The 13,332-nt window shown below is 52.4% G+C and overlaps 1 protein-coding gene across 5 annotated transcripts; it reads left to right on the top strand.

The window, feature by feature from the left end:
• The first annotated feature begins 1,766 nt into the window (after positions 1 to 1,766).
• On the top strand, positions 1,767 to 10,338 carry STX4 (syntaxin 4). Of its 5 annotated transcripts, none has more exons than XM_027126327.1 (11): positions 1,767 to 2,093; positions 2,282 to 2,383; positions 2,496 to 2,595; positions 2,732 to 2,806; positions 3,537 to 3,607; positions 5,143 to 5,251; positions 5,323 to 5,399; positions 5,637 to 5,774; positions 6,662 to 6,772; positions 6,852 to 6,950; positions 7,047 to 7,808. In XM_027126327.1, the coding sequence occupies exons 1-10, from the start codon at positions 2,064 to 2,066 to the stop codon at positions 6,930 to 6,932; spliced, it is 894 nt and encodes a 297-aa protein (XP_026982128.1). In that variant the 5' UTR covers positions 1,767 to 2,063; the 3' UTR covers positions 6,933 to 6,950; positions 7,047 to 7,808. The 5 variants fall into 5 exon arrangements, with proteins under 5 accessions (XP_026982128.1, XP_026982132.1, XP_026982131.1 ...); XM_027126331.1 differs by having other exon boundaries at positions 1,858 to 2,093; positions 2,264 to 2,383; positions 2,474 to 2,595; XM_027126330.1 differs by having other exon boundaries at positions 1,861 to 2,093; positions 2,474 to 2,595.
• Positions 10,339 to 13,332: the final 2,994 nt, after the last annotated feature.

Genomic DNA, 13,332 nt, shown 5'->3' with positions numbered 1-13,332 from the left:
GCCACCCATTGTAGAGATGGGAGATCAAGGCCCTGAGATAAGAAGTGACTTTCCAGAAGTCCACAGCAACTCAGTCACAGAAATCTAGGTTTCCTTGGGACTTCCCTGGCTTCCATTGCAGAAGGTATGGGTTCGATCCCTGGGAACTAAGATCCTGCATGCTGCACGGCGTGGCCAAAAAAAAAAAAAATCTAGATTTCCTTAGTAGGGCATAATAGAAAGGGGCCCTTCCTTCCCTTGCTTGACCTTCATATAAGCTCCCTGGAAAGAACCCTGGGATCCAGGAGAACTAATATTCATCCTGGCTATGCTGAGACTCACTCAGTGGCCTTGGGGTCTCCTCCTATAGAATGTAGGTTCCAAAAGTGCAAGGCATTCTTGTCTGTTACGCCCTCATGTATCTCCAGCCCTAGAACAGTGTCTGGCCCATAGTAAATTCCCAATAACTATCCACTGAATGAATGAATGTCTACAGGGCTAGGGTTAGGGAAGTGTCACCGTGACAACCTGAAGCCTAAAAGAGAAGACTAGGGAACCAGAAGCTTCATCTTCAGTTATATGAAAGGCTAAGATTCTGTCCACAAATATCTGCTGGGCTTCCCTGGTGGCACAGTGGTTGAGAGTCCGCCTGCCGATGCAAGGGACACGGGTTCGTGCCCCGGTCCGGGAAGATCCCACATGCCGCGGAGTGGCTTGGCCCATGAGCCATGGCCGCTGGGCCTGCGCGTCCGGAGCCTGTGCTCCGCAATGGGAGAGGCCACAACAGTGAGAGGCCCGTGTACCTCAAAAAAACCCCAAAAACAAAACCCCAAATATCTACTGAGGGTCCACTATGTGCTGGGTATTGAACTAGGTGCTGGAATTCTGGTGAGAACCCTACAGTCATGCCCTCACCTCAAGAGCTCACAGGCCACTATAATGTGGAATTTTTTTGTGGGCTCCAGAGGGTAGACTCCGGTGCAAGGTGGGGGTCTGGGGGGCGGCGGTCTAAGTGACATGCTGCTCAATATAATAGACTCTTTTCTCAGCCTGAGCTGCCCTGAAATGGTGTCGCTGCTCAGAAGGTGGTGAGTGCAGCGGGACTGCAGCGTTCAAGCCGGGCGCCAGCCGCCCACCTGTCAGAAGCTGTGCCAGGAGTATGCGGGAGAAGAGATTTCTGCCTCGGGTGAGGTCACTTCCCACCCCCAGATGCTCTGCCTACAAAACCCTGCAATTCTCTGATGCTGGATCTTTTTCTTTTCTGAATTTCAAGGTCTCATCATGTTGACAGCTCCAAATTCTAAGTCGTCTGCCCAACACGCCCGGACCCAAAAGAAATAAAGCCGAATTCAGCCAGGGTCCTACCACCCACTGCCTCTGGGGATAGTCAGCGCCCCCTCCCCGCCGCGTGGGGGCTGAAGGGAGGTAACTCGGGCACCGGGGTGCCGAGGACGTCGTGGGGAGATAGGTGTTCCAGAGACGGAGTTGACAGAGCCGAGACATGTGACAGTCCAAGCGTCACGTTCTGTGGTCCGAGAGGCTGGGACCGGGCCGGTCACGTGACGCGAGGAGGGGTGCACCGTGGGGTGATGTGAGATGAGGGGCCTCTCAGATTACATACCAATGACGCATTCTCACCCCTTTTGGCAAGTAGATTTCCGTTTGAAGATGCGATAGTTCCGGCGAAGTGGGCGGGTTCTCACGTCCTGGCAATTTTGCTTCCGTTCGGAGCCCTGCTGCTTCCGACCTCCGCCTTTCCCTCGGGTTGGGAAGGGACGAGCTCCCGTGCGCATGCTCCAGTCATCCCAGAGGGGGCGGGGCCGAGGCTACTGGAGCGGGAGGGGGGGAAGAAAAGGGAATTCCAACCTGTGGAAACGTGGGGGTCCCCGAGATCGGCTCCTTCCCCTTGACTGTGGATGGTGCCAGGGAAAGAGCCTCTGGCGGCTCGTGGAGGGGGCAGTTTTGGGGTCCGCAGGGTGAGGGCGGAGGGGAGTGTCAGAGTGTGAGTGGGATACGGGCGTTCCAAACTTAGAATCTTGAGGCCCGCCGGGCTCCGGCGCCGGGGAGAGGGAGCTCGGGCCGCCATGCGGGACAGGACCCACGAGCTGAGGCAGGTGAGAAGTCGGAACAGCAGGGTTGGGGACAGGCGGACGGGGTGGGGTCTGGCTGGAATGCAGGACGCCTGGTCTTCGGGGCAGGGAGGGGTGGCTGTGGGCTAGGAAGGAAAGACCCGGAAGTCTGTGAGTCCTGCTGGGCGAGAGCAATATTAAGGAAGTGATGCCAGTGACCCCGGCCCTGGCAGGGGGATGACAGCTCGGACGATGAAGACAAGGAGAGAGTCGCGCTGGTGGTACACCCGGGCACTGCACGGCTGGGGAGCCCGGACGATGAATTCTTCCAGAAGGTAAGAGGCTGGGGTCTCGGCCTGGATTCACGAGGGGGCTGGAGGACCCGAGGAGCATAGCGGCCTGGAGGACCCCCATATCTCCTTCAGCCCTCTCGGTCATCCTCCCCAGGTTCGGACAATTCGGCAAACTATTGTCAAGCTGGAGAATAAAGTCCGAGAGTTGGAGAAGCAGCAGGTCACCATTCTGGCCACGCCCCTTCCCGAGGAGAGTGAGTCAAACCCTGGGTGTAGAACGCATGCTGAGCCCGAGGGATTGTGGGGATTGTAGTTCCACGCAGGTGGTGGGCAGGGAGATTTGTTGAGGTAGGGGCTGCTGTTTGGGCATCATGGCTTTCTCTTGTTCAGGCATGAAGCAGGACCTGCAGAACCTGCGCGACGAGATCAAACAGCTGGGGAGGGACATCCGCGCGCAGCTGAAGGGTGAGCTTCTAGGACCTCAGACAGATACTTTCCTCTGATCCTGCCCAGCTCCTGGTATATCTGGGGAGTGTGTGGCCCAGAGAGGCCAGTGACATATATCCAGGTCACACAGCAGGCCTACGTCTAGAATCTCCGTCTCCTGGCTTCCAGTCCAAAGTTCTTTCCACAGCATATGCCTGCCTCTTAGGTTCCCTTATTTATAATGAAACCATTTACATTTGACCCTTGACCGAGGCAGAGGTTAGTGTTGCCACCCCACCCCCCAAGTCATAATATGCATATAACTGTATGGTCCACCCTCCATATCCCAGGTCCTGCATGGGTGGATTCAACTAACCGTGGATCATGTAGTTCTGTAGCATGCATTTGTTTTCTAAATATCCAAGTATAAGTGGACCCATGCAGTTGTGCAAGGATCAGCTGTACTTCTACAATTCTTGCTGACCAGTGTGCGTTCTTTGGGCAGGCCGATGGGGGTTTTGTTAGGAGGCCTCTGCATGCCTGTGGGAATTCTCTGACGTATTTATTGCAAAGAAAAATATACTTTTGCCTGTCAGAGACTCAGAATTAGTCATTTTATGATAAATTTTATTTCCAAAAAAACATCCTATGGTCATAAGCACCTCTCTATTGTATGGCTGGGTGGCTGGGGTCCTAGTCCCCAAACCGAATTTCAGAAGCCACAGGTCAAACTCCCCTGCTCTACCAATACTCTTGTGTCTTTCCACAGCTATAGAGCCCCAGAAGGAGGAAGCTGATGAGAACTATAACTCGGTCAACACAAGAATGAGAAAAACCCAGGTGGGTTCATTATCCCCAGAACTAGGAAATTTCAGCTAGTGTTTTATAGATCATTAGATGGCAGATGTGAGAAGGGAGGGCCCTTAGAGATCATCAAGTCCAACCAGATGATTTTCCAAATGGGGAAACTGAGGCTCAGAGAGGAATAGGATTCACCCAAGGTCAAGAACCCAGGTCTCATGACTTCCAGTCCATTATATCACTGCCCTCTTCTCCTCCATTCAGTGAGAAGTTGCTGAGTCCCTAGACATGATCTGGGCTCGGCTGTAGGAGATACTTTCTAGAAGCCAAGATGGGGAGTTAAGCTTGAATAGATGACAAAGACATTACTCAGGTAGGACTTGGTAGCTAATGGCTCTGCCCAGGGAAGAAGAGGGTGCAGTCAAATGGCTGGGAGGTTCCCTGCCTATGTGACAGGGACATCCTCTGCCCCAGGGACAGAATTCAAGAAGTCAGGAAGAGGAACTTCCCTGGGGTGGAAGGTCACTGAATCAACAGCTTTGTAAGGAGATTTGAGGTGGTCTGAGCTGCCTCCTCTGGATGCGCAGTGAGGCATGGTTTGAAGTTCTTGGAGATCAGAGTTGAAGTAGGTGGGCCCAGAGCTCAGCAAAGACCCCAGATTGAAGATGGAACAGTTTGGGCATCTTGAAAGGGTACAGCTGAAGCCAAGAGAGCAGATGTGTCTTTGAGGAAGGAACTGCAAGGAATGAGCAGATTTTAGACATCAGCAAAATTGACAAGGAGAGAGAGCGTTTCGGGGGAGAGGGGGGGCTTGTGGTAGTCACTGGTGTGAGAGGCTGACGGCCCAGGTGGGCCTGTAAAAATCTGGGCAATCACTATGACCCCCGGGCATCCCAGCACACCTCTAGTCTAAGCAGTGAGGCTGGTGTTCAACAAGCATTCCACAAATATTTGTTGAGGGTCTACTGTGTGCCAGACCCTTTTTCAGCTGTTTGGGATACAGCCGTGAACCAAAGATCCCTATCCTCACAGAGCTTACATTCCAGTGCGGAGAGACAATCACCATAATAAATCAGTAAATTATTTTAGAACGTAGGAAGTATTAAGGGAAAAGAGCAGGAGGAGAGGGAATGAGAACATCGGGAGAAGGCAGGTTGCAATACGGTGGAGAAAACTTCACTTAGAAGGTGACATTGTAACAAAGACTAAAGGCCTTTGTGGGGCCTGAGCATTCCAGGCCGAAGGCCCGCAAGTGTAAAGGCCTGAGGTGGGGCTGTGCTCTGCTCAGAGAGGAGTAAAGAGCCCATTGTGGTTGGAGGGAAGGGGTGAGGGCACAGTGTTGGGAGGTAAGGTCAGAGGGGCAACGGGGGAAGGGGCGGGTCATATAGGGCCTTGCAGGTCCTGGTAAGGGCTTCGGCTTTTACTCTGAGAGACTGGGGGAGCCTTTCAAGGTGGTCAAGGCAGCAGGCACCTAGGAGCTCATGCTCTTTGCTCACTGTACCCACGGGGATGCTGAAGCCCAGACCGGGCAGGGATCCTCCCAGGAGTACCCAGCTTCTATTCTCCATCCTTAGCACGGGGTCCTGTCCCAACAATTTGTGGAGCTCATCAACAAGTGCAACTCAATGCAGTCCGAATACCGGGAGAAGAACGTGGAGCGGATTCGGAGGCAGCTGAAGATCAGTGAGTTGCGGCGTCCGGCCCACAGGGTCAGGTGACCTGACCAGCTCTGAGCCTGGCCTTTTCCTTCACAGCAAATGCTGGAATGGTGTCTGACGAGGAGCTGGAGCAGATGCTGGACAGCGGGCAGAGCGAGGTGTTTGTGTCCAATGTGAGTGGCCACAGCCAGCCTCCCTCTGCCGGGCCCCCCGTCCTCTCTGAGTCCTGGCCGTTTTTCATGGAGGGAATCCTGAGGCCCGGAAGGGCACGAATTAGCCTGCCTGGAACCACTCATCAGGGGCCTGGCCCCAGTTCTAGGCCTGAGGGCCGCTCCAAAGCTGAACAGGAAATTCTGAACCTGCTGCTGGTTTCCCTGTGACTTGTCCCTTCACTCCTGTCCACTCTCCAGATACTGAAGGACACACAGGTGACTCGACAGGCCCTAAATGAGATCTCGGCCCGGCACAGTGAGATCCAGCAGCTTGAGCGCAGTATCCGTGAACTTCATGAGATTTTCACTTTTCTGGCTACTGAAGTGGAGATGCAGGTGGGCACCCCAGGCAGCTGGCCAGGCTTGATTCAGCCCCCAGACGTGAGACTGTGTTGTGCCTGTCAGCCCACCTCCACCCTTAGCCTCTCTCCCCGGGGCTTTTGTTCCCCTCCAGACTGGGCCAAGCCCCCAGGCTGGCCTTTATTTCCATCCTTAGCTGTGCCCCCAAATTGCGTCCTCCTGAACAGCTACCTGGATGGCCACTCCTCTATACATTGTACCCCATCCCTCAAACTTGAGCCCACCCCAGGTATGGCCCCAACCCTGGCTTCTCCTCCACCAACAGAATCTATCCTCATACTTCTGAGAGCTCCACAGCTGCCCCCTAGAGGGCCTGCCTCCTAAAATCTGTACAAGGATGGAATGCGAGGTGGTATTCTTCCCCCGGCCCTTATCTCAGGATAAGGGGAGCTTCCAGCCCTGTCCTGGAGGAGCTGACCCAATGCTTTTTCGCAGCTGGGAGTCATGGGGAAGAGCTTTCACTCAGTAGGAGTGCCAGGATAGGGAGAGCTTCACAGCAGCAGGGAGACAGGCCTAAAGAACACGACTTCAGACAGACTTGTGAGGGGACAAAAGTTCACCCTGTGTGAAAAGATAGGAGCCATGTAAGGCACTCAGCTCCCAGCCAGCACTGCGAGTAGAGGTTGTATGGGGAGAGGGAGCAGGACAGAAGGGACCACATGGTGGAAGGGGGCCTCGAAGCCACCTGCAGGAGAGCGGACTTTGGTCAGATGTGGTCCTGCCTCCACATCTTTGTTAGTGCAGTGTTCTCTGCCAGGCATGTCCTTCAGTCATTTGTGGTTGGGCTGGGCAGACTGAGGAGCTGCTGGGCCCTCCACCCCCAGTCATTCCTACCTGCCTGAACCGCCCCCTCTTCCGAACAGGGGGAGACGATCAACAGAATTGAGAAGAACATTCTGAGCTCAGCAGACTATGTGGAACGTGGGCAGGAACATGTCAAGATGGCCCTGGAGAGCCAGAAGAAGGCGCGGAAGGTCAGCCTCCCCCCACCCCACCCCCCGGGTGGCCCTCCCTCCCCTCCTGAGTTTCCCTGACCCCACTCCTCTCCCACAGAAGAAAGTCTTTATTGCCATCTGTTTGTCCGTCACTGTCCTCGTTCTGGTGGTCATCATTAGCGTCTCCACGTTGGTTTGATAGCGCTGCGTATTCTCGGTGAGATACTGTGGGCCTGCCCCCTGGCCTGCCCCATCCCTGACCCCAGCCTTTCCTCCTCCCCTCAGACCCTCTTCTGCACTCCTTCCCTTGCAGGCACTAAGAGCACCAGGGACCCCGGGTCTACCTTCTCTCCCAGCAGCTGGGGGTGGGCAGGACAGAGCCTCCAGCCAGACCCCTTCCTCACACTGGCCTTGTGCAGAGTGGCAGACGGTCCTTCTGGGGTCGGCAGCCCTTCATCCATGGGGGCCTCCCTCCTCCAGCCACAGTGCCTGGGGGCGGGCCTGCACTGTCCAGTCTGGCTGGGACATGTGGTTTTGTAAGAAATTAAAAAAAAAAAAAAAAAAAAAAAGCTTGGAGATTCCCCTGTGCATGTGTGTTCCTGAAAAGGCTGGTCCAGGGCCTCCAGGTAACCAGCCTCCCACCTCCTGGCCACCCTTGGGGACAGGCCCAGCCCAGGCAGGCTCAGATCAGACTGTCGTAGGTGCTGTGAGCACACCAGGCTGGCAGTGCCCTTCTACTCTCCCATGAGAATGAGTGGGGCCGGGAGGGTGTAACACCCACATCTGGCTGTGAGTACCTAACCCCAAAGGAGTGAGGCTGAGCCAGGCGGCTGGGACACAGGTGGGTGTGTGTGTGTGTGTGTGTGTGTGTGTGTGTGTGTGTGTGTGTGATCTATGGGCATTCCTGAGGCCAAGAAGAAGAGGCACTGTGAAAAAGTAATTGAGCCTGTTACTTTGGATATAGTGGACTCGGAAGGGCCTGTCTCAGAGGGGGCGATATTTGAGTGGCGTGGCAAGTGAGGAGGGGCCAGTTATGGGAAGAATCAGTGAAGAGGTTGCCAGGCAAAGGGTTCAAGAGGCCAGGCCCTGTGCCCAGAAAAAGGCATTGCCTCTTATATGAGTTCAGGTTATGGAGCCAGGCACTGTATCAGCTCACCTTGTTTCTCAGGGGTCTTGTGGCTGAAGCGGGTAGAGGAGGCAGAAGAGCCTGACCCCAGGGTTTCCATGACTCACCTGAGCTCCATGTCTTAAGAGTTCCAAGTCCCATGCCTAGTTTCTGCAGCTGGGTGTGGTGCCTGTCCCCAGACACCTAGTTTCAGGACTCCTGGCTCCGAAGCCTGGTAAAAAGAGGGAGGTGCCCGATCCTGACCAAGGTCTGGGAGCCGGGTTCCAGCCGCCCTGTCCCATCGCACTTTCGATCCCACAGGTCACCGCTGCTGCTCCTGTAGCCCAGCCCGTCTGGTTGCAGTACCGCTCGCTTCGGCCACCAAGTATGGGGTGCACACGTGGGTGCCGGGGCGATGCGAGCGATGAAGGGCTAGCTGTGTGGTCGTTGGTGCAGACTCGGACCCGCCCCTGGACCTGGGATGGGGGAGGGGTCAGAGGGCGGGATTGGGCCCCAGTGACGTGGGACAGGACCGCCCAGCCTCCATCCATGGCTGGGCGCCCGCCTGCAGCGCCTCCCTGTGGCCCTAGAATGGCGGTTGCTCGGTGCGTGCGCCAGATCCGAGGGTACACTTGGCCCCGAGTGTACGGGGTGTGGCTGAAGGGTAGCCCGGTCGCCACTTGGAAAACGACTGACTAGCAGACCTAAGTGTTGTTCCTGAAGAGCATCAGGATTGGTCCGTAGGGCGTCCTGAAGGAGTGAGCACCGGGTATTAAACAGCAATTAGAGGACGCTGATGTGGGCGGGGCCTCAGAGCGAGTCCTCAGTCGCACCCAAAAGCGATTGGATCACAGAGCTCAAGGGGCATGATCAAAACGCCAAAGGAGACGGAAGGCGGCTGGCCAGTGAGAGACTGGCAGGCGTGCGCAGGGAGTCAGAACTTCACGCGAGAAGGCGTGGCTGGGTCGCTCTCCCTAGCTGCTCGGACTTGCGGCTGGCCGAGTCTGGGAGGTTACCCACGCCTTCGTCCTGTCTGAGATCCTGTGTCCCATGTACAGAAGAAACTCTAGTAGACGCCTACAGGAAGTAACCCCTCATTTTCAGAAGCGTTCGAACACTATGGATGCCCACCCAATGGGGAAACTGCGGAACCGGATGGATCCTGCCCCAGGGGAAGACTGATTTGGACGCGGGGCCTCTGCGCTTCCCTGATTCTCCATTCTCCATCTCTTCCCCTTGCGGCCTGCTGCTTCAGCAGAATCCTGTCCTCTTGGTCGCCTTTGTCCAGTCCCCCATTTTTCTGCCTTCAGAATCAAACTGCACGACCCATGGTACCTACTGGAATCTGATAGAGATTGTCAAGCCGACGCGGAGACTGCCACATCTACGCAGCTGGGTGTCCACGTGCAGCGTGTGTCTTCCGCTTGGCCGTGCTGGACAGCGCCACCCTGAAAGGCTGCTTAACCGTCTCACCCAGGACGCCATCCAGAACCTCCTGGAAGAGGTGGCTAGATGGCCAAGCGAGGGCTCAGATGCCGGGCTCAACAATTTGAACTTTTTCTGTGGGCTGTGGGGACCTATAGAAGATTTTTGAACAGGTGAGTGGCAAGTTTGGAGCAGACTTAGAAGACAAGTGCACCGGAGGTTTCACAGGCTTCCTTGCATATACCCCTTCCCTGTGGGAAACCGACCTGAGTGAGGGGCTCAGGGCAGGTTTTGCACTGAAATCCTGGCTTGGCTGCTGTCAGCCCAGCTTTCAGGGAACATGGCCTATGTTAGTTGTGGCTTTTCCAAATCATGTTGTATCACCTTTCACCTGCAAGCCCTCTCCACTTACTCCCTCACCCGCTGAATATTTCATGCTTCAGATTCTTAAGAAAAGGAACCTGACTGGTCCAGGTCAGGCTACATTGACCTACCTATGAATTGTCTACATTGAGTCAAGATTTTACCCTTGATCAAGATGTATGAGAGGTGTCACATGGTACAAAACGCTGCAGCAGAGTGCATATGAAGCAAGAATGGACGAGTTCAGTGATTGATATCAGTTTCCGGTACAGCCCTGTGGTAGATTATTGTTCCAAATATATGCTGTCCTTCCTACTGGGCCCCTCTCTTTAGGAGGATTATACATTCATGCCCCACTTACAATGGGCTTGGCTATGGCCAGTGGAATATGAGTAGAAATGCAAAGTACCACTTCCAAATAGAAGCTTTAAGCACCAATGAGTATTCTGAGAGCTTCCCTTCTCTTTTTCCTCGGCCATGAAACTGTCAGTTGCCAGATCAAGACTTCTTCAGCCTGGAACCCAGAATTAACAGGACATGAAGCTGAGCTGTAGCCCACCTGTAAAATGATGCGTAATGTAAATGAGAAACTTCTCTTGCTGTTAGCCACTGATATTTTGAGGTTGGTTGTTACCACATCAACAGTCCTTTCAACTGTTACAGAATTATTACCCAGCAGTGGGGTGTTGCTACAATAAAAAATAAACCTGAATTGTGTGTCATTGGCTTTGGAGCTGGACAGTGGCTGGTGAGGAAACTACCATTGGAAGCTGGAAAGATGGTGATGTGTGTTATGCAGTGGTGAAGCACTTTTTTAAACTGTAAGCTGGGAATAGAACTAAGAGTATAAATAACGTCCAACTGAGTTTAGAGCTTTAGGCAAAAAATTGGGGAAAGAGAATATTAGTAGCATGCCTTGGTTGCTATTGCGTGCATTTGACAAGTTACTGTAAGAAAGAGATGACTCAGAATATAATTGGCCAGTTTTTAAGCAGAAATGGAAGAGAATATAGAAACTCCAGGCAAGTGATCCAGATTTTTAACCAGTGAAATATACAACTTGACAAGGCCGTTAAGGCACAAAGTTTTATTAAAATTCATCTTTGTGGGACTTCCCTGGTGGCGCAGTGGTTATGAATCCACCTGCCAATGCAGGGGATACAGGTTTGAGCCCTGACTGGGGCAGATCCCACATGCCGTGGAGCAACTAAGCCTGTGCGCCACAACTACTGAGTCTGCACTCTAGAGCCCATGAGCCACAACTACCAAAGCCTGCGTGCCTAGAGCTTGTACTCCACAACAAGAGAAGCCACTGCAATGAGAAGCCCGCGCACTGCAAGGAAGAGTAGCCCCCGGTCGCCTCAACTAGAGAAAGCCCACGCGCAGTAACGAAGACCCAGTGCGGCCAAAAATAAAATAAATAAATAAATAAATTTATTGTAAAAAAACAAACTCATCTTTGTGGCAAGGGCCATATCAAGTGTATGGCTCTCATGCCTTATGTAAAAACCTCTGACTTGGTCGAAGTGGTTTCCAGTAAATCCTTTCAGTTATACAAGGTGATTCAGGGAAAAGAGATTAAGAGTGTAACTCTCCATTTGCCTACAACTAAGTCGAAAAGGAGGCATGTCTGGGGCTTCCCTGGTGGTGCAGTGGTTGAGAGTCCGCCTGCCAATTCAGGGGACATGGGGTCGTGCCCCGGTCTGGGAAGATCCCACATGCCGCAGAGTGGCTAGGCCCGTGAGCCATGGCCACTGAGCCTGCGCGTCTGGAGCCTGTGCTCCGCAACAGGAGAGGCCACGAGAGTGAGAGGCCCGCGTACCGCAAAAAAAAAAAAAAAAAAAAAGAAAGCTGCCTTATTAAAGAAAGGCATAACCTCCAAGTGTTCTCAAATGTGGCCAAGGAGAATAAATGGAAAAGGATGGGCCATTGTAAGGGCAGAGCCAGGACTTCCCTGGTGGTCCAGCGGTTAAGACTCTGCACTCCCAATGCAGGGGCCTGGGTTTGATCCCTGGTCAGGGAACTAGATCCCACATGCTGCAACTAAAGATCCCGCATGCCACAACTGGAGATCCCGCACGGGGCAACTAAGACCCAACTAAGACAGCCAAATAAACAAACAAACAAAGGCAGAGCTAAGGACATGGAGAAGAATGAACTGGGGAACTAGTCCCAGGAAGCAGTCCCACTCCCAGGGGAAGGAGGGGGGTCCTTTTCAACATCTGCCCAGCAGGATTTTTAGAATTATCATAGACCAGTAACTTCTGTCTCCCATTTTTCCTTCTGAATGAGGGTATTTACTGCTATTATCCTGTCCCTGTTCCACTTCATATGTTGGATGTGGTGGAGGGGACAGAGATAACTTGTGATTGATTGATTGATTGATTTATCTAGTTATTTATCTATCTAGTTATCTGTTTATCTGTTTATTTACTTTGGGTCATAGGTCTCTGGATCAAGAGATGCCACATCTAGACCTGATATAGAGACTATCAGAGGTCCTGGATTTGAGCCTGATGCCATGATTAGATAGGTCATTTGGGTGGTCTGCCTTGAGACGGGGATGCATTTATTTTGCATGTGGAGGAAACACAAAAGACAGTATTTGTGACAAAGAGGGCAGACGGGGGAAGATTTTACAATTGTTCAAAAACTCGTTGGCCTTCCCTGTGGGGCCCCTCCATACGAAGAGATTATATATCCCCACTCCACTGACATCAGCTATGGTTTGCTTTAGGCAATGGAACTTGAGTTTCTTATTACTCCTGGCACAAATTACCATAAACTTAGTGGCTTAAAACAGCATACATGTATTCTTTTATAGCTCTGGAGGTCAGAAATCCAAAACTAGTTTCACTGGGCTAAAGTCAAGGAGTTGGCTGGGCTGGCTCCTTCTGGAGGAACCATTTGCTTACCTTTTTCAGTTTCTAACTGATGCCTGCATTCCTTAGCTAGTGGCCCTATCATCCATTGCAAAGCACATCATTCCAATCTTGGCTTCTATCATATCACCTTCTCCTCCCACTCTGACCTTCCTGTCTCCCTCTTATAAGGACCCTTGTGATTACCTTAGGCCTATCCAGATACTCCAGTATAATCTACCATTTCACCATCCTTAACTTAATCACATTGGCAAAATCCCTTTTACCATGTCAAGTAACATTCTCAGGTTCCAGGGATTAGGATGTGGACATATTTGGGGGGCTATTGTTCAGCATACCACAGCACCCCGATCCACATTTAACTGATTCTTTCATTTATTCCCAAAATATTTATTGAGCAAGACTTACGCACCAGGCATTATGGCGGGTGCTGGAGAAATAGAGGTGAAAATTCAGACAAGGTCTCTGCTTTCATGGAGTTTATATTTTAGTGGAGATGACAAGTAAAGAAATAGCTAAGACATCCCAAAACCAGGACATGTATTATTAAAAAATTAAGCAGTGTGTTGTGACAAAAAATTACAAGGGTTTGGAGACGGCTGTTCTAAAAGATAGTCAGGAATGGTTTCTTAGGGGAGGTGATTAATCCAAAGGGCAGAACTGAGAGCTCAGAAGGCAGAGCAGAGCCATGGAGGGTTACTTGTAGGCCTGGACACCTAAAGCAATTTGCCCAGCTGGCTTTTGAAGTTGCTTTGGATCAGTGACTCCTTTTTACCTTCCATTTCTTCCCTTTTTGAACCAGAATGTCTATAACTATTACCCTG

This window comes from Aethalodelphis obliquidens, unplaced genomic scaffold (genome assembly GCF_003676395.1).
Source record: "Aethalodelphis obliquidens isolate GAN/ISIS:26980383/991018 unplaced genomic scaffold, ASM367639v1 scaffold30, whole genome shotgun sequence".
In the NCBI taxonomy this organism is placed as follows: Eukaryota; Metazoa; Chordata; class Mammalia; order Artiodactyla; family Delphinidae; genus Aethalodelphis; species Aethalodelphis obliquidens.
Note: the sequence above shows the minus strand (reverse complement) of the source record. Positions and strands in the feature narration are given on the sequence as shown.